Genomic DNA, 27,224 nt, shown 5'->3' with positions numbered 1-27,224 from the left:
TGGCCCTGAACTGGGCCAAAACAGGTTTTATTATTGGTGCCAAATCTCAGCCTTAAGTAAACCAGAATCCCCAAATCTGAGCCACACCTGAGCCTTATATAGCCCAGACCCAACCTGGGAATACATAATCTTAATATTTCATATTTTTGCATTGTGTATTACTATAATCGCCATTATTCATTTTGTGACATGCTTTGGTCCCAGACAGCAACAGTGTTGGCCCAGATCCGGCCCACATCTGGCCCGCAAGAAATCCATGCATCAACTTGTTATAAAACTTCTTAACGGCACATTTTAAATTTGTTACTATAGCTACAGTGGAAGGAGATACACATCGCCGATGAATGGTTTGAATTTGGATCTGTTCCTCACATCAAGCATCACATGGATACAGAGGATTTAAATAAAAATAAAATACTTTCATGATCATTTTATTTAATGCTTGTGCATGACAGCATTATATATATATATATATATATATATATATATATATATATATATATATATATATATATATATATATATATATATATATATATATATATATATATATATATAATTTAATAAAATTATAATTAAGTACAGTTTAATGCACTTGACTGATTTGCTTAATTTTGAAATGAAAATGTTTCATTCTGTTTTGACTTGCCATTTCAAAGACTACATTTTAACAATACTACACTTCATTAAAATTTATGTGATCATTTAAACATTATAATGCAATATTGTATTTATCTTGTTTATCATGGGTCACATAATACGCTGCCAGATCATAGCCTGATTTGGGCCACATATCACTGGACTGATCTGGGCCACACTCCTCCTACCAACAATCGGCCCGGATATTGTTTGCCGGATCCACGCCATTCCGTCATTGCCACACATGGCCCAGCTCTGGCTGAAAGGGTACATGCCATTGCTGACAGGAGGCCAGCGGTGCCAGCTTGAGGCCACATTCGGGCCAAGTCCGTTTGCTATGTGGGTAGAAAGACCGTTTTATCAAGATAGGAGATAAACTCTGCAAGAACTTGGACCTCGTGGGCCAGAGCTGAGAACCTCTGACATACACAATCTCAAATTAAATTATTTTTCAAATGGTTCACGTTTTACAGATCTTTTATACTGTATTATAGGTCATTAACATTATTCTTTACCTGTGAGAAGTGCACAGAGAATAATCAGTCCCAGCAGACACATGTGACGCTTATCAGCCATTTTCTGTTTCTGTCAGTCTTTCTTTTCACTCTATAATTACAGCTCTTCCTTTTAACAGCATCACCTCAACCTGTGGGTATTAACTTCCTCTGATCTCACCAACTGAACATTTTGTCCTCACACTATACTGATGTGAAAAATCATCTATACTCTATATACTGTAGCAGTTATGTTGGTTCATATTCTAACTTAGCAAAGCAAAACAAATGTATACACCAACTGAAAAGTGGAAAACTAGAACAAAAAAAACTGTATTAAAAAAAAATCCCCAAACCTCAGAAAAAAAATAATTATGAATTAAAATTATAGTATAAAGATCATAATTTAATTGTTGTGTTTCTCCAAAAATGGAATGTAATAGAAAATACATTATTATTATTATTTTACACAGTATATCACCATTAGTGCATTGCACTTGTTTTCTATTAAGTACCTCACAGCTGATAATTCAGAAAGAAAATCATGTTTGCCATCTGTTTATAATGAATAGAGCCTCATGTATTAAAAATAAAGCAGTTTGTTGCTCTGGAGAAGAGTCTGTTGAATGACTTAAATGTAAATTTACTCTCAATATATATTCATATCTTGTATTTATAACAATATATTTATATCAGATGTGAGATCCACTCTATAACAGTTCAGCAATCTTTTGTCTATTTTTTATTTATTATTATTATTATTTTTTAAATAATCTAGTTTACTTATACTATTATTCTCAGAGCTGTGTACTCACTGTTGAGGTTTAGAAACATGTTACTACAGAGTGTGAGAACACGGTGAGTTTGACCACACTGATTCAACACACCCAGTTTAGACTGATAGCTGTAAATTCTCACACATTCAGATGCAGACTCTATTCTTACTTTAAGAGAACGACTGCATGGCTTTCAACTGTCTATCTATTCAGTTCATGATCGCGTATGAATCGTTTAGAAGCAACTGAAAAAAGCACAAAAGTCAGGGGATGTCAAAACTTCTCCAGGCCCCCAAAACCCCCTAGACCTCAGAGGGTTAAAATAACTTGTTTTCTATTTTAATATATAAAAAAATATAATTTGTTCCTGTGATGCAAAGCATCATTACTCCAGTCTCCAGTGATCACATGATCCTTCAGAAATCACTCTAATAAGCTGATTTGGTTCTCAAGAAATATTTCTTATTATTAATTTCAATGTTATGCTGCTTAATACATAAGTGATAATTTTTTTCTACTGTATATATAGTGTAAATATATATATATGTATATATAGACAGACAGACGGATAGATATAGAATATATAGAATATTATGTCTGTCAAGAACATGTTCAGATCATATTTCAATATAAAAGCAGTTGTCAAAGTCACAATGCAAAAAATGGCTTATTTTCTTTAACCAAAATATACTCTCTTTTCCATTTTGATTTTAGAGTGAAAGACTTAATCTCGACAAAAAGCCCTTCCTCAGCTTGTGCTGTGATCAGGAATGTGTTCAGCTCTGCTAACGCCCATGGAAAACCTTGGGGAGAGTGAAATCATATAGAGAGCCGGATTCCTGCAGATTCTGTTGTTCTTTCTTTCTGTCTTTCTTGCCATTTACACTGAAGTATGTAACATATCAAAATATTCAATTTGTTCCTCTGAGGTCAACTTAAAACAAAACCTTCAATGGCATCATATGAATAGAATAATTACAGTTAGCTGCTTTCTGACATGGGAAATTCAAGGATTTCTGGACGAACTAAAAAACCAAATCTTTTTGGACCAGGTTTTAGACAAAGCTATGAGTATGTTTTCACAACACGTCAAACTTTTATTTCAACAGATTAAGAAAAAAAGTGATTTCTCTCAATTTAAAAATGAATCAAATCCAGAGGGAGCTTTCAAAACAGCAGAGAATGCCTTCAAATCCGCTTTAACATTCCAGCCCATCGAGTCCGGACTCTCTCTGATCTGATATCCATCCAGGGAACACCGCCTATCTTGCACTGACTGTGTGAAGCTTCCCTGGTTCCATAACCACAAAAATAAATCAGAAAACAAACTTACTGACTTCCTTCTGCAATAACATTCAGTAGGGTCTCTACAGTAAAGATAACATTCTGGCATGTCTTTGGTACCTGCAGCGATATGGGATGAAAACCAAGACATCAGGCGAACATGCTTTCCACATGAACCACATCTTTCAGCCATGTAGCATTAATTACTTTATAGCGTGTGTGGTGAGAGCTACACAGAGAGCAACACGTTTTATTGGATTCATAAAGACTGTAAAGGAAGTATTATGGGAAATTAAATTGATATGCAGTTAATGTTGCAGCTACTTTGCTCTCACAGCATGCCGAGCCCATTCGGACACAATCAGGCGACGGATGTATCCAGCTGACGAGTATTTTCTTTTGGTCCAAACATCTCAGAAATGTCAGAGAAAACATCGCGCACAGGGCAAAGGCTCTGGAGAGCAATCACAGACACTCCACAAGGGTAACTTGTGAGAGAGAAATATATGGACCTTGCCAAATAACTGTTCTATTCCCACGCTCGGCCTTCTCTATTCCTCCACCTACTGACCCCACAGTCGCCTCCAACGCCACAGATCCATCCATTCCTTATTTGACCACAGTAGAAGATCATCTGCTCTTATTTCTGCCTATAACCTTGTAGCTTTCTGTAACAGCATCCCTAAAACACATGTATACCCTCAAGCGGGCCTTTCTTTTACCAGCCAGAAAGTGTGTTTGGAATGGGCCATTCGTTGAGGATGGGTGTTATTTCCTGAGCTCTTCCTGGCCTCTCATGGGAACAGCACAGATGGCCGCCACTCCATGGAGAAAACTACATGGAAGCAGCTAAAACTGCTCAAAAGAAAACAAGTTTTCTATTTTTATATACTTCAAAATGTCATTTATTCATGTAATGCAAAGCTGAATTTTCAGCATCATTACTTCAGTCTTCAGTGTCACATGATCCTTCAGAAATCATTCAAATACGCTGATTTGCTGCTCAAGAAACATTTCTTCTTATTATAAATGTTGTAAACAGCTACTTAACATTTTGTGGAAATCACAATCCATATTTTTTGGGATTCTTTCATGAACAAAGTTTCAAAGAACAGCATTTATTTGAAATAAAAATTATTATTTATGTTTTTTTTTTTTTTTTTTTTTTTGGTGTTTCCGGCCAGCATTTTTTAGGGAATAAGTCAAAATAAAATAAAGTAAATAAAAGAAAAATAAATAGACACCAAGATGTGCATAAAATATAAAAAGCTTCACTCTAAGAAAATAATACGGCCCAATGTACAGGGATTTACCCATATTTTAAATTATGCCTTCTTTTAGGGTTAGCAAGGGCTAGTATAAATGATATATCTGTCTTTAAATTATTTTCTTATAGCTTTGCTTTATGTGGATTTTTATTTATTTATTTGTGAATAAACTATGATGGAAACACAAGTCATGTGACTTCGCCTCAAGTCAGGTGACTGAATAAGCTCAGATGATTGACTATTATTACCTCCCAGATCTGTCTGACATGCTCGATCCCAGACATAAAGCATCTGCCAGCGATCACTGCCATTTCCATTTCTACAGCAGTTTCTCCAGAAGTGACGAATTTGTTCTGTTGAACAATGCAGCTGGAAACGCTACTTAAGTCACAAATTGCTTAAAATGCAATGTTCCAAATTTTCCAGCATAAATTAAATTCTCAGCTTGGATGGAAACGTAGCTAATGTCAAAAACACGAATTTATTCGGCAGCTGATGCTAAAACAGAACCCGTGGACTGGACAGGAATGGCAGGTTTTGGTAATCATTAGTCAGAACATTCCGTCAGCATGGTGAATGAGGACACGGAGCCAGCAGTCAAAACATTCCTGTGTGTGTATGTATCAGTGACCCGAACTGGAACACATCAACCTGTCTCGGGAAAGGCCAATGAAGTCACACAGAATTGTGTGTGTGTGTGTATACATAGTGCTTTAAATACAGCACAAACCCTCTGACCCTTTAACCGTGCCAGTCATCTCAGAAGCGGCTCTGACCAGCTATTCACCAAATACAAAGCAGACCTGATCTATGATCTAGTCGTTATAGTCTCAAAGAGCCAGATGTTTGACTATCGGCAAAGTCTCATTCACTTTGCGGCTTATTCCGGCCATGAACCACCGACTTAAACAGGAAGGGCTCTTTTGACCTTCATGTAAAATGAATAACCGCATTTCATTCTTTATGGATGACGTTTTGGGGCAGATAAATTGGAAATGGGTGATACCACAAAAGACCAGCATTCAGCAAACAGGCAGTAATTCAAAAAGTGGGTGAGCAGTCTCTACAAAACAGATGGCTTCAAAGAAATTAGCAGAAATTTGGGGTGTGCAAAATTTATGTCCATTCAAAAGTAATAAGTATTGGTTATGTGATAGATATAACAAGGCAGAATACATAGTTGAGTTGCTACTAAATGACTGAAAGCTTCACTGTAAAACTTTGCCTTAAATGGTCAAAAGGCTCAAAAATATTCCAGTCCATTGATGTTTAATTTTCGGGCCACAAAAGCATTAATAAAGTGATTATTTTGTTTTCACCTCCGGTTCACTATCTCTCTAGACAGACAAAATTGTTTGGAGCTTATAGGGTTAAACATGTTGGAAATACATCATCATATATTTATGAATTTGTAAACTTATCCAAAATACAGTGACTATATGTTGCTCTGAAATGCTCTTTTTTTTTGCAGTAATGTTTTCAAACACCATGTTGAATTTAAATAGCAATCAACCAATCAGATTGAAGCTTGTGATTTTGAGAAATTCATTTTCTATGCAATACAGTTTTGTTTCTGGGAATGATATGGAAGCTAGTTTCCCTCACATGATTAAAAAAAAGGTAATCGTCGCAATTCTGAGTTTATAAGCTTACAATTCAGATTATTATTATTTTTTTTTTTGCAATTCTCAGAATTGCTAGATATAAATGCAGAATTGTACACTATAAAAAAAGTCAGAATTGTGAGATAAAAAGTCAATTACTTTTTTTATTTTTACTGTCATGGGAAAAAAGAAACAGAAATGCGAGATGAACTCTTAAAAATGTAAAAACTTATAATTGTGTGATAAAACTTAGAATTCTGAGACAAACTCAGAATTCTGACAAAAAAATTAAATAAAAAAACAACACACTTGCGCCCCCCCCCCCATTTGTGAGATGTTATATTTTTTCTGTTATCATTTTTCTGTTTAAAATGGGCTTGCGTGCAATGCTGTGGACATTATATCTAAAGATATAAAGTTGAGCGTTTTATCTAAAGTAAAAGAGTGCCACATTTTAGATTGTCAGCAATTTACAATAATACATACAGACAAAAGACAGAGCACACAGCCTCACTCTCTCACACGCTTTCCCTCTCCTGTCAATTTCAGCAGTTGAAATGTTGACAAGTCTTCCAGATGAAAAGGACTGGCGCACATCAAGCCATCATCGCCTGATATAAATGCAGCTGGATTCGGATGTCAAGCCTCTCCTGCATGCATGAACTTTATCGGACTCTCGTTGTTTTTCCGCGTCAGCGCCGAGCCAACTTCTGCCTGCCTGTTTTGCACAGAGGACGGAGAGCTTCGCAAATCTCTGCCAGTAAACACTTCTAATGCAGAGCCATTTGGCAGAGTGACAGCACTCATCATATGTACACCGAAAACTGACTTTAGTGTCCACCATGCATCGCGAGGATGGCTGAAATGAACGGGGCCAGTGAGACAACACATGGTTTTGACTAGTTCAATTACCGGCAAAGAGTAAATATTGATTGTTACAGCATCTTTGCATAATTCCAGCAATTTAATAGAGTGATTTAATCTTTTATCACTAACTCGAGCAGGAGAAGAAGAGCAGGCCAAATTGAATCGACTCCACATAAACATAAACACAAGATCACATCATGTCGCACAGCTGAACGGGTTGCACTGGTAGCTTTCAGCCAAATGTGATACTTGGCATAGAAAACACAATTCCAGCCTTTCAGACGTTTATAACATATAGCCAAAAAAAGCATTCGTTTTATGCTATGCTGTAAAACATAATGGCCCCTAATCTGTGCGTCATCAGCTTTGCGCTTCCGCCCTACGATTAGGTGACAAATATCCCATATATCTTAAATCATGAAAAAGAAAAACATTCCTGCTTCATGGTAACATGCTTGGAGGAAACAGGAAGGCCATTGTAGACGGGAAGCTGACAGTCAAAGCGAACTGTACACCATGTAACTCTGGTCTAACATCCTAGCCAATGATAATAGAAATAATTGTGGCTGAAAGACAGATTTAGAGCTGATTTATGCCATCCTATGCTCTGTTGGAATGATAATAAGCTCGATTTGCATGTTCATTAGCCATTACCCATAATTCTTTTTGACAGCGGCATAAATGTTCAAGAAACAGCTGTCAGTGCCTCCAGTGTTTATGGGAGTGTTGCTTTGCCTTAAATGGTCAAGCGGTTCGCAAATGTGCCAATCCACTGATGTTTAACATTTGTTACTTTAACACCAGTTTTCTGCTTTAATAGCAGACTCCATCATCACAGAAAAAGAAAAACGAGCTGAAAGTGCAAGCTTCAGACCACAAAAGCATTAAAACAGAAATTTCTTTCTTTTCACCTCTGGCTCAAAAATCAGCAGGCAATTTTTTCTTCTCATTTCCCCACAATGAGAAACATTCATTATCTCTTTAGAAACAATGGGTATGGAGCTAATTGGACAAAAGTTAAAAAGTTTAAAGTTAAGAATACTGGAAACTACTGTAAATGTGTTCAAATTTGGATGCATTTTAGACAGCACAGAAATAGCAATTTATAAAAGCCATGGATGTTTGAGGGCCCCGATACAATAATAACCAATAATTTGCCATCTAAGTTGTTACTAAGTGTGAACAGTGTGTAAAAATAGGGACTTGAACTTAAGAACTTAAACTTGGTTGTTACAAGTAACACAAGTTTCATAATCAGATTACTTGTTTTCAAGTAACTAGTAAAGTAATGCATTACTTTTAAATTTACAAGAAAATATCCAAGTTACTTTTTCAAATAAGTAATGTAAGTTACTTTGTTTTCTCATTTATTTATTGACACCTCTCCTGTCTGTTGTTTATAAAAATTGTGAGTGAGGTGTAGAGGTTGAGGCACTTCCTTCAGCATGAGGCTTATTTTCACTTTTGGGGTGAAAGGGCATTTACAGTTGCCAAAAAAATAACTTTTGGGGTTTTTTTGTTATTAAAAAACACTTAAGCAAGCCCAGCTCAGGTAACAAAAAGTATCTAAGTAACACAATTACTTTTTTTGGAGTAACACAATATTGTAATGCATTACTTTTAAAAGTAACTTTCCCCAACACTGAATGTTCAGAATCAGAAAGAATTGCAGGTATGTTTACACATACAAGGAATTTGTTATGGTGAAAGAAGCTTCAACAGCACAATCAAAATATAATAAGTAATAGGAAATAGCAATATACAACACATTTTTGAAGACAAACACAATGTATAAAATAGACAAAAATTGTATTTATGTGTTATGTACAAATGCAAGGAAATGTAAATAGAAAGAATGGTGTGTTAAATAAATAAATGTATAAATAGTGTTGTATATTAGATGTTTATTGTAAAGTGAATTGCTTGATGGAAGAAACTATTCTTATGCCTGGCCGTTCTGATGCTCAGTGCTCTCTGTAGTGCAGACCAGACGTCAATAGTTCAAATAGAAAAAGGGCTGGGTGTGAGGGGTTCAGAATGATTTTGCCAGCTCTTTTACTCACTCTGGATGAGTACAGTTCTTGGAGAATGGGGAGGGTTGTACCAGTGATTCGCTCAGCAGTCCAGACTATCCGCTGTATAGTCTTCTGAGGTCAGTTTTGGTAGCTGAGCTGAACCAGACAGTTATTGAAGTGCAGAGGATGGATTCAGTGGCTGCAGAGTAGAACTGTTTCAGCAGCTCCTGTGGCAGGTTGAACTTCCTCAGATGGCGAAGGAAGTACAGCCTCTGCTGGGCCTTTTTGACAATGGAGTCTGTGTGGAACTCCCCCTTCAGGTCCTGAAAGATGGTGGTGCCCAGGAATCTGAATGACTCCGCTGTTGTTACATTGCTGTCCATGATGGTGAGTTGGGGGAAGTCCAGGGGGGTTTCTCCCGAAGTCCAAAATCATCTCCACTGTTTTGAGTGTGTTGGTTGTTAATATTTACCAGACAGCCAGCTCCTCAACCTCCTGTCTGTAAGCAGACTTGTCACCGTCCTGTATGAGGCTGATAAGTGTGGTGTCATACGCAAACTTCAGGAGCTTGACAGAGGGGTTCTTTGCAGTGCAGTCGTTGGTGTACAGTGAGAAGAGCAGTGGGGAGAGAACATATCCCTGGGGGGCACCAGTGCTGATGGTGCGGGTGCTGGATGAGAATTTTCCCAGCCTCAATAGCTGCTGGTGCCTGTCTATCAGGACGCTGGTGATCCACTGAGAGATAGAGGTTAGAACAGAGAGCTGGGTTAATTTGGACTGGAGGAGGTTGGGGATGATAGAGTTGAAAGCTGAGCTGAAGTCCACAATCAGGATTCTCACAGAAGTCTCTGTTTTGTCTAGATGTTGTAGGATATAATGCAGTTCCATGTTGACTGCATCATCCACAGACCTGTTTGCTCGGTAAGCAAACTGCAGGGGGTCCAGCAAGGGTCCAGTGATACTGTTCAGGTGGGCCAGCACCAGTCTTTCAAATGACTTCATGACCACAGAAGTTAAAGCAACAGATCTGAAATCATTTTGGGTTTCTTTGGGATGACGGTGGAGCATTTGAAGCAAGAAGGGACTTTGCATAGCTCCAGTGATCTGTTGAAGATTTGTGTGAAGATAGGGGCCAGCTGGTCAGCACAGTATTTCAGACAGGCTGGTGTAACACTGTCTGCGCCTGGTACTCTTCTTGCTTTTCTTGTCTTCTGTTTCCAGAAGACCTGACGCACATCATCTTCACTGATCCGAAGTACAGGAGCGGGGAGAGGGAGGTTGCTTGAGGTGTAAATGGATCCATGGACAGAAGGTCAGAATGGGTGTGGGGTGTGAGACAGGGTTTTTCAAACCTGCGAGAGAACTCATTCAAATTGTTGGCCAGTTATTGATTCAACACAGTGTATATTACAGTCTCTGGCAGGACATGTAACGTGCTGTCTGAATTTTGGCAGTTCATGGGAGAGATTTGCTTTATTGAAGTCACTGAGAATGATTATAACAGAGTCTGTGTGTTGTTGTTCTGTGTCTGTGATCTGATCAGCCAGCTGTTTTAATGCTGCGTTCACACATGCTTTACGAAGAAAACTCCCACAGCGAGTAGAAAGAAATACAGTTGATGAAAAGCGCTTCTAGATTAGCACATCTTCTTCAGCGCTGTTACATCTGTACACCACCTTTCATTGATATAGAAGCATGTCCCGCTGCCACATGATTTCCCTGTTGATTCTATGTCGCGATCCGCTCTGAACAACAGGAAACCCATCAGTTCTAGCACGCTGTCCGGAATGGCTTCATTCAGCCAGGTTTCCTTGAAACACAGAGCAGCAGAGTTTGGAAAAGTCCTTATTTATCTGGGAGAGCAGAAGTAGTTCATCCGTTTTGTTGGGTAGAGAGCAGAGATTCGCCAGACGTTCTAAAGACGCGTTGTATGAGCTTGCCGAGTGTACTGGCTGTTTCTCACATTTGCGTGTCTTAAAGTGCTTGAAAAGTGCTGCTGTTCTGTCCAGTAAAACATCAGAATAGTCAAAAAACTGTGAAATATTGAGTGGTGTGTACTAGGGGTTGCACAGACTAATTGACTAGTCCACTTCAATGTTCTGCCATGATACTTTAAGCTTGAAGTGGCTGGTCCTATAGAGGGCGCAACAAGATAAGAAATCTTTGAAGGACTTCAACATTTACGCTCTGTTTCCAAACAGTTAAAATGACAAATAAATATATACTCTGAAAGCTCCACAAGACATGTGTTTATATTACTGGATGGTCGAAATTGAATGGGAGAATGCACATTCTAAACAGCTTATTGTACAGGTAAGTTAATTGCTGTTCTAATCTAATGCACTGCTGCACTGTAACGCACACACATAGGCTACAGACATTAGCTCGTACGTCACGCGCAGATCGCGCACACACAGAAACATTCAGCGTGGAAATGTACCGTCAACACTGTTCTGTGAATTCTCAATAAAATACCTTAGAAACTGAAAAGTTCAATCATATGTTTCTGAATAACTAAATCCCACAGCGTCATTACTACTAGAGAGACGCTGCCATGTAGAATTAATTCACACATGCAATCGCTCTCACTAATGCATTCATATAAATGTAATCTTTACTGTGCTACTTTATCTGTATCTGATTTAGAGTGAGCAGAAATCTGTGAGAAATAAAACGATCCGAAGGCAAAAGAACTGATAAAAATGAGCTGTTATAGGAGCAATAGCCATGTGGGCAGCGCTGTGTCAAATGCCATAGCTGTGCAGAAGGGGTTTGTCACAGCTCCAGACTTATTTGTTTATTAATGACGTCATCAGCGACCAGTCGACTTCGACTCAACTTTCATCACATAAAAGTGGACTTTAAAAAAAATCAGAAGTCATTCAACCCCTAGTGTGTACTGCCAAATGCTCAACAATTCGTCCCTGGTGAAACTGATTGTAGGAATATAACTAAAATTAGGGACAAACTATACAGGACATACCAGGCAATAAAGCTCTTTCTGATTCTGATCCTGATGTTCACCAAGTCCAAAAAAAAAAAAAAAAAAAACAGGAGTAGAGATGTTGCAAAAACATCAATAAGCATTTTTAAATCCTGCACAAAGACTCATTTGGCCACACAGTAACGGACAATTAGCAAGCTGTCATGTTTTTGCAAGGTGAACGATCTTTACCAGCAGCGGCAGTGCAATGGATCTGATGATCTCTCCACATTAACAGCCATCAGTTTATGGAGCAAAACAACTGAAGAAGAAAGAGTGAGCAATAATGATGTCCACGTTACCTCTCGGCTTCCAGACGCATCTCCTCCCGCTTCTGTCTCCTGAGCTCCCTGCGCCGCTCGAAATCATCATCCATGCTTCAATACTGAGAGCGTGACCCTGGAAAACAACAGAACATGTGTGTCCTTTAGTCTCACGAACCTTACATAAACTCACAGGATCCCCTCCGTTACTGAATATGGTATTCCACAGCTGCTGTGAGCATTTGGTTAACCTTTACACAAAAATCACGCATTCCCATATGCAAGACATTTACAGTCGATCTTTTCTCAGCCCGACATCAAACAGATCACAAGTTTGTTTTCATAATACCACTTAAAATGGAAACTGTGGGGGAGAGAGAGGGAAGAATGAAGAAAAAAAGAGAGACAGAGAATGAGTGAGGAAAGGATGTTAGCACAGGATATCCACTCAGTCAAGCAGAAAGACTCTGACTAAATATACTGCGGGGTACACGGCGAAGGAACCGAGCCCACCCAGGAGATACAGAGCTGTTGTCATTAATCCCAGCTCTGTGACACTACAGACGGGCCATTTCGAGACCGCCCTACCTTCACTTCAGTGATGATAACCTCTGGAAAGTTTTAGCTTTCAAAACATAGCAGAAATTCGCTCTCTTGTCTCGATAACGCTCCAACACAAAGAGTATTTCAGGCTCTTTCTCTTTCTCGCTGCAGCTGGAGCTACCAGAAAGGGCCAAAGCCGGCCTCTTCCTTTCCTATTTTTTCACCCTCCCTACTTTCCTCCATTTTTCTCCCTCCCATTATGGTGCAAACTCTCAATCACGGCCGACGGGTCTGCCTCCTCCCTCTCTCCCCCTTTTCTCTCTCTCTCTTTCTCTCCTGTTCTGACACTGTCCCTCTCTCTCTCTTTCCCTTCCCGACTTCCAATTATTGCCCATTCCATTCCTTTCCCTTTTTTTTTGCTAGTTCCCTCCCTCTCTTTTGTGATCATGGAGCTGTTGCTGGTTAGTTTGAATTCACTTTTAGAAAGTGTTTAAAAATGCAAATGTTTGCAGACTTCTTGCTTGATACTTGTTTGAAAGTGTAAGTTTTAAAAGAGTAGTTAGCTACACAACAAGTGTCTAACAAAAGGTATCTAGCTACATTAAATCTATTTAAAGGAGCAACATTTTATAAGTATTACAAAAAAAAAGGAGAAAATCCATTCTTAGAAATAAAGATTCCAAAAAGTGGTTTTCACAGCAATGCCACAGAAGAACCATTTTCGGTTCCCCAAAGAAACTTTAACTGAAAAGTTCTTAAAATAACCCTTTTTTTTTATTAGTGTGAAGAACATTTGTGCAATGGAAAGAACATTAAGAAGATTTTATGCAATGGAAAGTTTATTGATTGAAAGATTCTTCATGGACCATCGATGCCAGAACAGAGCTTTCAATTAATTAGGCTAACTGGGGTTGGGTTTGGACATCCTGGAATTATAAAGACATACTGAATATCCAAAACACATTAGCAGAACTGATATATTCTTCTATTTACTGTGCAATATGATATTTTGTATTGCAGTCACGATATAACATAATTAAAGGCTAATGTATGTGAAAAATATAAATCATCAAAGACTTAATCACTACAACAGAAAATCAACAAGCATAAGCGATTGAAAAATATCTATTTTATTTTAATTAAATAAGCTCAAAACACACACACACACACACACACACACACACACACACACACAAAAAAAAATATTTAAATATATTTTTAAACAAAAGATTAAAGTTTTTTATTCTCATCAAGTTATTATAATTCATCTGGCACCAAAATTAATTAATTAATTGAATAAATCAGGAATATTAGGGTGACATCATCAAACTAGAATAGATACATTTACATTAAATGCAAAAACATTATTACATACACACACATTTGTATGTCATTTCATTTACATGAATGAACCAGCAAAAACACTACTTGACACAATGTTTGAATGTTTGATCATTGCCTCAGCTCACTTGGTGACAAAACCAACAATTTGGCATTCTTCTTGTGGGAAAAAAGCAGCTTATTGTCGGAAAACCAACACACAGCTTAGCTACTGTCCTGCTACTGAAAAAGTTAGCAACGTCACTTTTTCTTGGTTTCCTAACACCGCTTGACACACAAATATACACACACAAAATGTGCAAGAATGGAGAGAGAAAGAGGGTCTCAGACACAAGAGAACAGGAAACACTTCTCCTTAACCCCTCCTCCATCTTCACATAACTCTGAGAAGGATGCAGAGAGAGAGAGAGAGAGAGAGAGAGAGAGAGAGAGAGAGAGAGAGAGAGAGAGAGAGAGAGAGAGAGAGAGAAATGGACAAAGCAAAAACAACAACGGGAGAGGGGAAGCAAGGAATGTGAGCAAGAAACAGCTAGCAAGAGATCGAGCCGATCTTCCTTATCAGGCAGAACCACTGCGCCCGCATTCACAAACCGCAGGAATGCGGTCTATCTTTAGCTGGATCTTCTGTTTGCAGGAGCATGGCTGTCCTTCATATCGGACCCCTTGAGCAAACAGCACTGACTCAGCTCAATATAACTGTCACAACTGTGTATGATCAACTCAAATTGAATCACGCTCTCGCAGCGATGACTACAAACGATGACCATGCTAAATTTATGATTGAAATTCAGGATGTGTTAACTGACAATAAGGCTGTGTCTTCTGAGAAAGAATGTAGAAATGGATTTGTCTCTTCCTCTCGTGGACCACCCGTGTGCCTAGCTTCATGTCGCAGCACTTTTTCCCTCTTGAATGTTTCATAACGGGGGTCTGGCTTCCCCCAGCAAGCAGGGAGACGCCTCCTGTCTAGAGAGCACGTGCTGTAATGGCTGTAATAACACATTTACCTGCTAAATTACTATGTTCCTCGTAAGTAGTGCTTAACCCTTCATCAAAGCTCATCACTGCAGTGACCCATGGGAATGCAGTCTTAGAGCTTCCGTCTGTGATGTTCTCTAGGTTGTGAATGTACACACAGATGCCTGTGCCAAACCACGTGAACGATTCAGATTTTGGCTCTCTTTAAACTCTGTAGGGAAACAGAAGCAGCTGATGAAGAAAACTAAAAATGAAGACAGATGGAAAATTATCCTTAGTGTAGTTTACGTGGGATTTTGCTCAAATGGCTCTTGAAATTTAAGATGGTAACATGAAACCCATGCATGTAACCCATTTTACTTTTGATTTCCTGTATAAAACTGCATATGTAATGAGACGAGAAAGGATTTATTGCATATTGTGTATTTATTCCTAATTGACTGGATTGTGAAAGGAGTGAGGTTAAAGCAAAGCAAAACAAAACAAAATAAAATGGCTAGGTGATGTAAGCCTATATATATATATATATATATATATATATATATATATATATATATATATATATATATATATATATATATATATATATATATATTTATTATGAAAATACAAACATTTTTTAAAAATTATAATAATTTGTGCCGATGAATCATTAATGTTGTAAATTCTTTTATTTACATAATATACAGTACTAAACTAAAATAAAGTACAAATGAAAATCTGGTATGAGCTGATCATACCAGATGTTTTACAGAAAACTATTTCTGTTAAAGCACATAATTCCACTTGAATTCTCATTAAAACTTATATATTTATTATTTATATAAAATAAAATAAAATAAAAGGGCTTGGTAATGTCACTAATAAATAAATAAATATTTTTTTTTTAAAAAGTTTATAATATTGTGTGCTGATGAATCATTGACGTTTCACGTATCGTAGCAGTTTTCACAGTCTGAAGCGTAACCCACCTCACCGCAGGCAATTCCTCGTACCCCCTTTGCAATAAAAAATAATTACAAACTCATTAATGTCAACACACTTAAAGACTGAACAATCTACTATTAGTAAGATGCTCGTAGTTCGCCGAGATAAATGTTGAGGTAAAGAGCGTTCTTTATAACCAGAGCCAAAGCTGATGTGATCCACAACCCCTCTGCCAAAAGGATTAAATAACTAAATGTTTGGATCTACCACCCGCCGTCTTTTGGACCCCAGCCACTCTGGACAACTTGAGAGAGACTAAATTTATTGCTCAAGAAGAGAGTGGAGCGTTGCCAACATAAACCATCACCCTTATTTGCATGTCTGTCAATATAGGTCCATTAACATAGACTGGCTTCGCTATCAGAGTTTATGCTAACACACTCTCCGCGGCCGCAGCAGGAGTCTGGCGTAGGAGGACGATTCAGACCGTCTTCTCTGGCCAAGATTTTAACAAATGGATGAGCTGCGCAGACATGTTGCATTAAAAAGCGTTTTACTGTAATGTGGTGTATATTTCACCATGAAACAAAGTGATATTAAGTACCACATAAAATGGCATTTTCCTTACAGGAAGAAGTAAAGTAAATCTATGTGTAACCATCAAAATGTCATGATGTGCACTTATACTGACTGCACTATTAGTTCATAATAGGAAGATGTTTATACAGTGCAGCCAAAGTAAACAAACAAATGGGACAATTCCAAATTGATTTCAACGTCAACATGGCTTTCACAGCCCATTCTGTAATGTAATGTATTTCCAAGTGAAATGTGTGAGAAAATTAGGTTTTGGATTTTTGGATTCTGATGCAAAGAAAACCTTTTTTTTTTCTGTGGAATAATGTGCTGTAGCAGGGATTAAGACTCGACATTTGCACTGCATCAACATTTCTAGCAAATTTTGAAGTTAAGGCAGAATAAATCATCATAAATCTTCTCAGCTTTGATAAAAAGTGGGAAAAGTTTTAGAGGTTGTGCAACTGCAGCCAGGTGCAGAATGGTATCCCAGAAATCTGCAGCGTCAGCAGCCTATCAGAGCCTCAGACACACACCTCATTAAAGACGCTGCAGGTATGCCAGATATGTGCAGTCTGACTTTCCATCTGGATTCACGGACAGCTGCTCAACAATTTCAATGAAAATCCAAATCTTTAGTTCTACACTACAAAAACGCTACATACTAGAGTGATTTATTGATCTGACAGTGTTTCTAGAAATTTTTAGCTGATTTTAGCACATGCAGTACTGTATATAAATGCATCATTTAAACAAGATTTTAAATCGAACCAACACAGCCTGTTCTTAATTGAATACTGTGAATTACATTAGTCTTAAGTGATGATCATCTGATGTGTATATATACCATTTAATGTATCTTGTATCATTAGATCTGTAAGGTCTGGACATGCTAAGATGATTGTGATTATAGTCAATTTAAGACTTTTGAAAGATCTTTGTTAAGGCCAAATAAAGACAATTTAAGGAATACATAAAAAGGAACACAATATTGTCTCTAAATGTAAATGTCTAGAAAGCAGAATGAGTAGCATTAGCAACAGTTCAAAAATACAACTTCCAACAGATTTCCATAAGACTACTTTTTAATTTGTGTAAAAAAAAAAAAAAAAAAAAAAAAAAACCTTAACTATAATATGGAAATAACTTTAACTACAGCTTCTGATCACACTGCAAAAAAGGTTATGTTTCTTCATCAGTAGGTCTTTAAGACCATTTTAAGGCCTTAATTCATGGAAGGGTGAATTAAGATTTTTTAAGACTCACAGAAACCCTGCTATCCGTGGTAAATAGGGAGGGAGTTTAGGTTGAATTTAACCCTCAATGTTCCTTAATGCTCTTAAAAATCACACAAATACACATCTTTAGAAATTCAAGCATCAAAGTCACTGAACGGACGGGAACAAACCAAGACGGACAAGAGGACAGAAAATCGAATTCCCTTTCTATCCTCTTTGTTCACTCTACAAACATAAAGAAATAAAGAGATCTCGAACCTGAGCCAGATCAATGAAATCATCACTGCTGCACAGTCAGCGAACCTCTGTCTGTCTGTCTGCATCCGTGATGACAAACCTACAGACCCACTGCTGAAATATGCGAGTGTGCGCTCGGTGAGATGCACAGGAAATTGAGAGCACCAATAAAAGTGACTGGAGGCCAGCCGGAGTTGTCCCATAAAGCCAGCTGATTGATTGGGCGGCACACGACCACAGATCTCAGGACAGTGTCAGGACAGCAATGGCAGGAGTCCAGCACCAGGTCTGGTTCATGTACAACATAACAACACTATGTGATGGGCCAACAATCCCCATTAACACAGTTGTGTTTATGTGCTGAAGGTCAGACGACATGCTGTGCTTCAGAGATTTTAGAGGGAAAAAAATGGTCTGGACTTTCTGTCTTCAAGTCATCAACAGCAAACCAAAAAAGCTTATTTTTTACTATTACATTGGATATCATTTAGCATTTTCTTTAATATTTGACATGTAGGTTTGTTTGCCTTTAAATATTGACTTCTCTGAAAGAAGATTACACAAAGTGTGCAAATTATGGGGGGTTTGAGAGGTACGGCCTCCGTAATTAAAGCTATACAAGAGAAGTGAGGGTGAAGGGGTCTTTAAAGTACATATAATTTTTATATGTACTTTATATACATTCAGCAGCATTTTCAAACAACATTTAACCACAAAACTTAGTCAGAATACAAAATGGCCAATAAATATATGCTTACAAGCCTAGCTTGTGTTAAGTACAATTTAATTTTTTTAGACAATTTGGGTTGATCAAAACAAACTGTAACATTCTGTAAACATTCTGTAAACTGAAATTACTTAGAAAAATGTATTTAAAAACATCAATTCAAGCCACTGTATAATTTGCGCACAGATGAAACTGTTAATTCTCGTAAAACTACCTATACGGTGATTTTAAGTATAAAAATTCAACTACAAACATTTCTCAAAATCTTTACCTTAATCATAAACAAGGGCTCTAGCACTAAAATGCCAACAATATCAATAGTAATCTTAATGGAAAGTGAGCTGTATTAGGCCCAAATGCTGGTTAGATTTATTTATTAATAATTTAATCAGTGGCTTATTGAAGACCGGTTCCAAGTAACCAAAGCTTGGTATGGACTCTCCAATGCATCAGCACATTTATGACTCTAGGACCTTAAAGAAGAAACAGAAGGAATAAGAGAGTATGTAAGCGAGGCACAGACAGAAAAAGAGCAAGATGTGCCGCTATAAATCCAGTAGAGATTTTGGCAGGAAGAGCAGCAACTACTTTTCAAGGCTGTCACTGGGAAAAGAGGAGAGAGAAGAAAAACTGGTTGGTACGCTACCTAACTAACCTAGGCTTGGACACTGAATTTGTTGTTCATGATGAATCTCATGTGAACAGGATATTTCTACACTTTCGACATGTCCACTCCACTCAAACATCGACAATGTCACAGATTCGATTCCCAGGGAATGCATGATCTTGATAAAAAATACATATTTATCTTGAATGAAAAGTAAATTGCTTTGGATAAAGCATCTGGTAAAATATTGTACATGTAATAAGCAGAATAAATGTCAGGATAAATCAGCGAGTCAGTATCACAAAATAAACCCTTCCAGGGTGATGCAAGGCACCTTGGTTTTGTGTCGGGAACCCGATCACCACATCAGGGATTATTTTGCGATAATGACTCACTGACTGTCCAATATACCTAAGGTTTTTAAAATGGGAAGGAGGGGATCAAAAATTCAAGCATGGGCAAAAATAGGCCTCTGTCATTGAATTTCCACTTGAGGTTGGAAAAGGAGATTCTTGCATTCCCAGACAATTGATCGCATTCCCCGACACGTCTGCATGTCCTGTGAATCACTCTCGGCCAGTTTGCCTACAGTTACCTGCTCAAACACCAAATATGTCTTAAACCGCTCAGTTACCCACAATGCCATGCAATTACAGGCTCTGGGATACAGAGAAAATGTCAATAGCTGTAATACACAAGCTGGGTATAATAATAATAATAATAATAATAATAATAATAATAATAAACATATATATATATATATATATATATATATATATATATAATTATTATTATATATGTATATTAACATATGTTAAAAAAAATTATTTATAATTGACTTATTATATATACATGCATATTTACATATGTAAAATGATTTAGTTAGCCACACTAAAAATCAATCGTCTTAAATGTTCACTTTCTTTTTCCTGCACAAAGAGCTGAACAAGAGAAACACAAGCACATGGTTTTAGGATGTCGGAAAAAGGTTTTGTTTCCATTTCTGAATGGGCAATTTTCATAGGTATTAACTCATTAAACCCAGGGCCATTTATTTCTGCACAACAGCAGCTGTGCTTCTGGAAATGCATTTCAGGTGCAGAGATGCCTTCATGCTATGCATTTTAAAATGCTGATTTTAAATGGTCCTCTCATGCAGGTCCAAACATCGCACCACTATCAGCCAGAGTCGGCATGAAAGGTCCTCAAAAAAAAAAAAAAAAGAAAGAGCAAGAGGGAAAAGGCCAAATTGAGATGCTTGTACGGCATCAAACGTCTGCTGCTTATTGGCTTGGCTCCACATGACCAAATATGGTAGGAAAAAAGCTCTCTTTCCCGTAAGCAACATGCACAAAAAAAGAAAAACCCAAGGGTTTCACATGCTGTGTAGACAGATAGAGCCTCATATTCAAACACACTGACCACAGAGAGAGAGTGAAGGGACTTCTATCTGCACTCTGCAGAGAGAATGATAGCTCTATGTGACGTCTGAGTAGCATCACACAAATTTACTCACAGAAACAACAAAACATACCTAGCATACTAGCTGTCCCAAACCACATACAATCCCTCTTCTACACTATTCTCAGCTTGCTGAGGAATAAAACAGCGGCACAAAAGAAAAAAAAACTTTTCCCTCCCAGCATTTTTATCCAAGATTGAGCGGTTTTGAGCGGCCTCTTCTTACATAACTGCGAGAGACCAGAGTGGAAAAAAAGATTCTTGTCCAAATATCCAGCCATGGAGATGGCCGTGACAAAAAACGCCTTGAAGCAGAACGTATCGCATCAAGCTTTTGATGACTGCTTCACAGTCTATGCTGCACGTGATGCAAAAGAAATGAAGCAAAACGCATTTAGCATCCTTATCATGACACGTAATGTTTTTCATGACTAGTTCAGATCACGAAAGCACGCGAGAAGATGCTTGCCAGCGCTTAAGTGTTTAATCATTAATTCTTCCAGGTTTGGATCTGATGAGCTCAGTGTGATGAACATGCGAGATACCGTTCTATAAAAGCGAGGGTACATTACATCATATGTTGACAACTGAAAAATTGTTGCAAAATGATCTCATCCTCATATCATTAAAAACCCTTATGACTTTCTACCCTGGAACACAAAAGGAGAATTTCTGAAGAAACTGGCTGCTCTTTTCCATGTAAGTGAATGGGGACTGGGTCTGTCAAGCTAAAAAAAAAAAAAAAATAATCAGAAAAATAATAATAAAAGTAGTCCATACAACCTGTGCATTGCAAATCTTCTGAAGTCATATGATAACTTTGTTGCATGAATTAGCCCAAAATTTAATGTGTTATTCTTTCATAATCTTGCCCTCCACAGAAGTTATAAACTATTAAAGTTCTATAAACAACAAAGATGTCAAAGACAAGACGTCACATTTTTGTGACAAGTCTTTTTATATAAATAGAAAGCATATTAAATGCAAGTAAAGTGACTATTTTAATGTCAATAATTTTTCGAAAATAAAATATCAAAATATGTGTGAAATTATGTTCCTTCTTCATTCAGCGTAACAGATATATTTATGTAAAAATAAAACATAATTATGCTGACCTGTACTTTAAAAAATATTTAGATATAAAAAATGTGATCATACTACATTTTATTGTATTTCTTATTTTATGGGTAAAAACTAGTGATTTGAAGGATAGTGGCAATAATCAGTGAAGGTTTAAAATTAAAAATGTTTAATTTTGAATTTACAAATTGTTAATAGATTAACAGTAAGTTCCCGTACTAGCCTATATGCTGGGAAAAACTGTAAAAGATCTAAACAGACATTTTATAATTTTACAGTAAAATGCTGTTAATTGTACAGAAGCACCATTATTACATTTACATTTAACATTTAATCATTTAGCAGACGCTTTTATCCAAAGCGACTTACAAATGAGAACAGTAGAAACAATCATGTTTTTATGGTGGTTGTCAGTAAATGTTAAAGGTGCAAAATAGATTTTAGCAGTGTGAACTGTTTAATTTACTGGTTGACATTCAAATTTTAATGATTGTAAATTACAGTTTGTTCTTAAACGTATTTACAGTTTTATTTTTTAAATAAAATTATTCTGGCAACCACAGCTGACAAAATTATTTTCTAAAAACTACAGAATTTTAGTCGATACCATAATAAACAATATTGATACAATAATATTTTTTGCTTGCAAAAAATAACAAAATAAAATCATTTAAAAATAAAACCATCAGATAAATAAACAAATAAAGACAAATAAATACGGCACAATTTTTTTATTGTTTTGATGCTTGAAAACCCCTTTTTGTCTTTAACCCCAATGCATCCATTTTTATTTGAGAGGGGAATTAAAGTTTTGGTCTATTCATCACAGTAAGCTACTGTATTGTATGGCTTCAGAAGACTTATAACACACAAGCCCTTCAGACTACTTTTGTGGTTTTAAATGTGCTTTTTTTACAGATCAATTTTTTACAGATAATTAGCTTTAATTTCCATAGAGCAGCACATAATTACATTTTTGGGTGTAATTATCCTTTAAAGCTTTTTTCTGCATATAGGCAATCTATTGAACACCAAACTGAGGTATTCAAAACATCAGGCTTTGCTAAATATCAATTACATACTACATTTGACCTAACATGAGGGCCTCATTTAGGACGAAGCTGCATTTAGCTGCTCACTTTTTCTTTCACAATTAACATAACCCAGCACTCTCAGGTATATATATAACAGCTGGAACATAAAAATGTATTTCTCATAAAACTAAGAAGTTCCTGATGTGTCTTGTAAAATGTGTCTTTCAAACCCTGCGCACAAGTACGGCAACAAGACTAAAAGCAAAAAATATGAGTGATATATGAGTGGCTTTGTTCAACAGGAATATGCAAGAAATATCTTCACATTGTGCCTTACAAGGTAGCAATACAAGCCAAAAGCATGACGTTTACACTCAATGCGTGTGTGCAACATGTACCCCTTGTCCTCCATCATCAGAAACAGCTTCTGTCATGTTGTTTGTTTATGCCTCGTAAGTCTCTGTGCGAAAACATTCACTCCCCGAGGAGTTATCGGCACGGCTAGTGACATTTTTCCATCCAGTTTTCCATGCCATCAGTATTAATCTTCCTCAATGTGGCTGTTATATAGGCCAGAACTCAGACAATGGAATGTGCTTTTCTTCAGTGCACAAGATTTTAAGAGTATTAATTGACAAGAATTTTCTGAAAAATGAAAGGCATTGCATTCCTCAGGAGAGATAGCAGAAATAAGATTATAAGATGGGCTGGATGACCTTACTGGCAGGCATTACTCAAGGATGCATCATTCGGGAGTTGGAGAGAGGGAACCATATTTTGTGAGCAAACACGCAGAACACAAGCTCTGGCGTTTTTAACAAATGGTCACCAAGACTGTTTGTCAATGTGCATCAAGTTTTGAGGTGGGAGTAATTATTAAAAGCTCTTCGACAGAAATAACATGCTTGAGTCACCGCCATCGGTATATTACAAACTATACCTATAAATAATAATATTTATTATAATTTGCACACACACACACACACACACACACACACACACACACACACACACACACACACACACACACACACACACACACACACACATATTTAAATACAATTATATATGATATATAATATATATAAGTACAAAGATATGCATGTTTACGGCAGAATACTTTGAGACTCCTTAGATGACACATTCCTGTGAGTGCAGAACCCTTTCCCGTGCCCCTCTTCTCTCTACGCTACCAGATCTCCCCTCTTCTGTGCATATTTCTGCTGGCTGTTATTATTAGCGTGGCTCCAGGCCAGCGTTGTCAGGGGCTGAGCACTGTGTGGCCCCCACAGACACTTAAGAGACGGCAACTCGTCCTGCAAAGACGCAGGTATATCACACACGCACACTGAGCATCACTCATACCTGCCACGTCTCTGTGTATAGGACATTGTCTGCTAACTTCACCGTGGCTATGTTTAGTGCCACAGGGCTGTGCAGTTCGTTCAGGAAAACTTCAAAAAATCTTTCTTTCACTGTGGCTGCAACTGCCAGTTCCAAGACAAATCTCTCTTTTTCTTTCTCTCTCTCTCAAGCAAACACGCAGTCACTTATATTTACTCGGCTTTGGACGATTTTGCGAGCTTTATGATAAATTCTTCTATTTTAGTCGAGTGAAATATTACTGCAGTTAAGACTAGAAATGTTTGAGTGCAAGCACTCCGTCATGCAGCTCAACCCAATGTACCCTTCCACTCCGCAACAGCGTACAAAGCCTTTTAAGGGAAAAAAAAACTGCATAAATCATTACCTCAGAGTTCAACATAAAGTACTCCTGCTGCATAATCTTTACATTTACAAGAAAAACACCAATCTCAGGCAGGCATGAAATTGTAAATAATTGAATATTGGAGCTATGGGGCGGTTTACGTTCCCAGGTTGAGGGTCCCTCATCATAGCTAATGGCCGAACTGGAAATGAAATTAATCCACAAACCCAAGCGCCACTGGAGCCACTCCAAAACGACTTTGGCCCCTCCTCACTTCTACACACCTGTGCCACACACAAGCACCCATTCAGAGTGCTGACACTGGTTGTGTTGACACAGATCCTGAATGACTCGCTATTGTGAATCAGTTCCTGATCATTAAGTCTAACCTGAACTAATGAAGGCCCGTTATTATACACGGTGGTCTCGTAGACGCCTGTCACAGACTTGAGTGGCACTGCAGCCACACACACACACTCTCACACACACACACACACACACACACACACACACACACACACACACACACACACACACACACACACACACACACACACAGCAGACGTGATCGCAACAAGTGCCCATTGTTCTTGTTACTGAGGCCGTGTTCATTAAAGCAAACCTTAATGAGGTCTGCAGACCTTACATACACACACACTCAAGACCTCCATCACATTCATCAAAACCTCTCAAGTATTTCATCACTCAAAAAGACACGCACAACTGCTTTTACCCATTTTTAAAGACATGTTTGAATGCTCTGTGCGTCAGTGATTAACAATAACGAGTCTGTAATTACGGCCGACTCCATATCAATTTGCGTCCCCCATTTTGTTTGCATCAGGCCAGGAAGAAATAAACAAAGGGCTTGTTTGCTGCTGCTATTGTTTTGGCCTCAGCGTCACCAAATGCTAATTTCTTGCAATTTGGTTGTTGACTCTGTTCCAAGACATGCCTTGCTGTAGACTGTCTATATAGGTACTTGCTTTTAAGGCAGAATCCTAACCGAAACTGAATCTCTTAAGAAACCAACAGCGCTTTATATTAGCATGTTGCTCAGCTAACAGTGCACAAGATCCATTTTTACGTTACAAATTTTTGATACTGAATGAAATGTTGCAGATTTTCTTTTTATAGCAATTTTTGATTCCCCAAAGAACATTTCATTGAGCAGTTCTTAAAAGAACTATTATTTTCCTACACTCTTAAATATAGTTTCTTTATTGGCATTGATGTTTCCGTGAAGAACGTTTAACTTCCACGGAACATTTTCACTGCACAAAAAGGTTCTTTATAGTGGAAAAAAGATCACACACACACACAAAAAGCAATTTTAAGACAAATATTTTGTGCATTCTGTCCCCATAAACTGGCCTGTCAATCATTTCGTCTCAGTAACGCCTGATACACACACACATTTCAGTTAATTTAATATGCACTACTTAACAACTCTTCCTACCATACTGGAAAAAAAAAGAAGTAGTACTGCTAGTCATGAGTCTTTCATGTAGAGAACTTGTCTAATGTTTTTGCATGATGCATTTAAAAGTTTTATGCATGGTTGAACGTATCTGTGAACGTTTATAAAAGTTCACTATGGAAGCCTGTTTCCGCCCCTGAAAAAGGTAATTGCTACAATCTCACAATTGTGACTTATTTTCCTCAAAATTGCGAGATTTAAACTTGCAATTGTGACTTTTTTCTCAGAATTCTGAGATATACACTTGCAACTGCAAGATATAGTCAGAATTGTGAGACATAAACTTTTTTTTTCTCAGTATTACGTCATACAAACTCACAATTCTGCGGAATTAAGTCAGAATTGCGAGTTATAAACTGACAATTCTGATATTTTTTAGAGTTTATATCTCACAACTCTGACTTTATAACTCTATAACTCTGACTTTATAACAGTTACGAGTTTACTGTATATCTTACAATTCTAAGAAAAAAATGGGAGTTTGTATAATGCAATTCTGAGAAAAATCTGGATTGTGAGATGTTAACTCGCAAATTGCGAGAAAAAAGTCAGAACTCTGGGATAAAAAGTTGCAATTTTTTTATTTTATTTTATTTATTCAGTAGCAGAAATGGGTTTCCACATTTCAAAATGTTGTTGCAATGACAAATATTTTTCATCAGGCTTGATACACATTATTAATCACTCAAACCCCTTTACCTAAACCTCTTGACTTAGTCATTGTTTGTGCATATCCGCCATGTTTGTAGGTTTTTTTTTTTAACACTTTTTATTCATGTTTGTAATACTGAAATTAATCCTTCTGCAAAGTGCAATGGTTTGTGGGCAAACTTACAACTTTCCATCAGAAATAGCAGATCGTCTGGGTACCTATGGTACACTCATTTCAGCATACTACAATTTGGGACACACTAATTCCAATTTCAAATACTATTTAGGATGGATAGTATAAGAATTGGGACACATCAGATTACAATAGAGATTGCTTTTAGCATGTTGCTAAAATAACAAGACACACTATTAAAAAAAAATGCATAAAAATCCATAGCCTACAAACACTTGGGTAAAGAGTCAGTAATTAACTGAAAATGTAT

General features: G+C 37.3%; 1 protein-coding gene across 6 annotated transcripts in view; it reads right to left on the bottom strand.

Moving 5' to 3' along the window:
• Positions 1-27,224, bottom strand: part of cald1a (caldesmon 1a) — a 52,008-nt gene that overhangs the window by 18,595 nt on the left and 6,189 nt on the right. For 5 of the 6 annotated variants that reach the window (XR_006156465.1, XM_042738507.1, XM_042738518.1 and 2 more), the window contains exon 2: positions 12,233-12,329. Coding sequence is in view for 5 of the 6 variants with exons in the window: in XM_042738507.1 (XP_042594441.1) it covers positions 12,233-12,306 (74 nt within the window). In the remaining variant the exon portion in view is untranslated. Of the gene's footprint in view, positions 1-12,232; positions 12,330-12,781; positions 12,938-27,224 lie in introns of those variants that run through there. The other variant, XM_042738515.1, reaches the window with a different exon arrangement.

This window comes from Cyprinus carpio, chromosome A4 (assembly GCF_018340385.1).
Source record: "Cyprinus carpio isolate SPL01 chromosome A4, ASM1834038v1, whole genome shotgun sequence".
In the NCBI taxonomy this organism is placed as follows: domain Eukaryota; kingdom Metazoa; phylum Chordata; class Actinopteri; order Cypriniformes; family Cyprinidae; genus Cyprinus; species Cyprinus carpio.
This window is presented reverse-complemented; position numbering and strand designations above follow the sequence as displayed.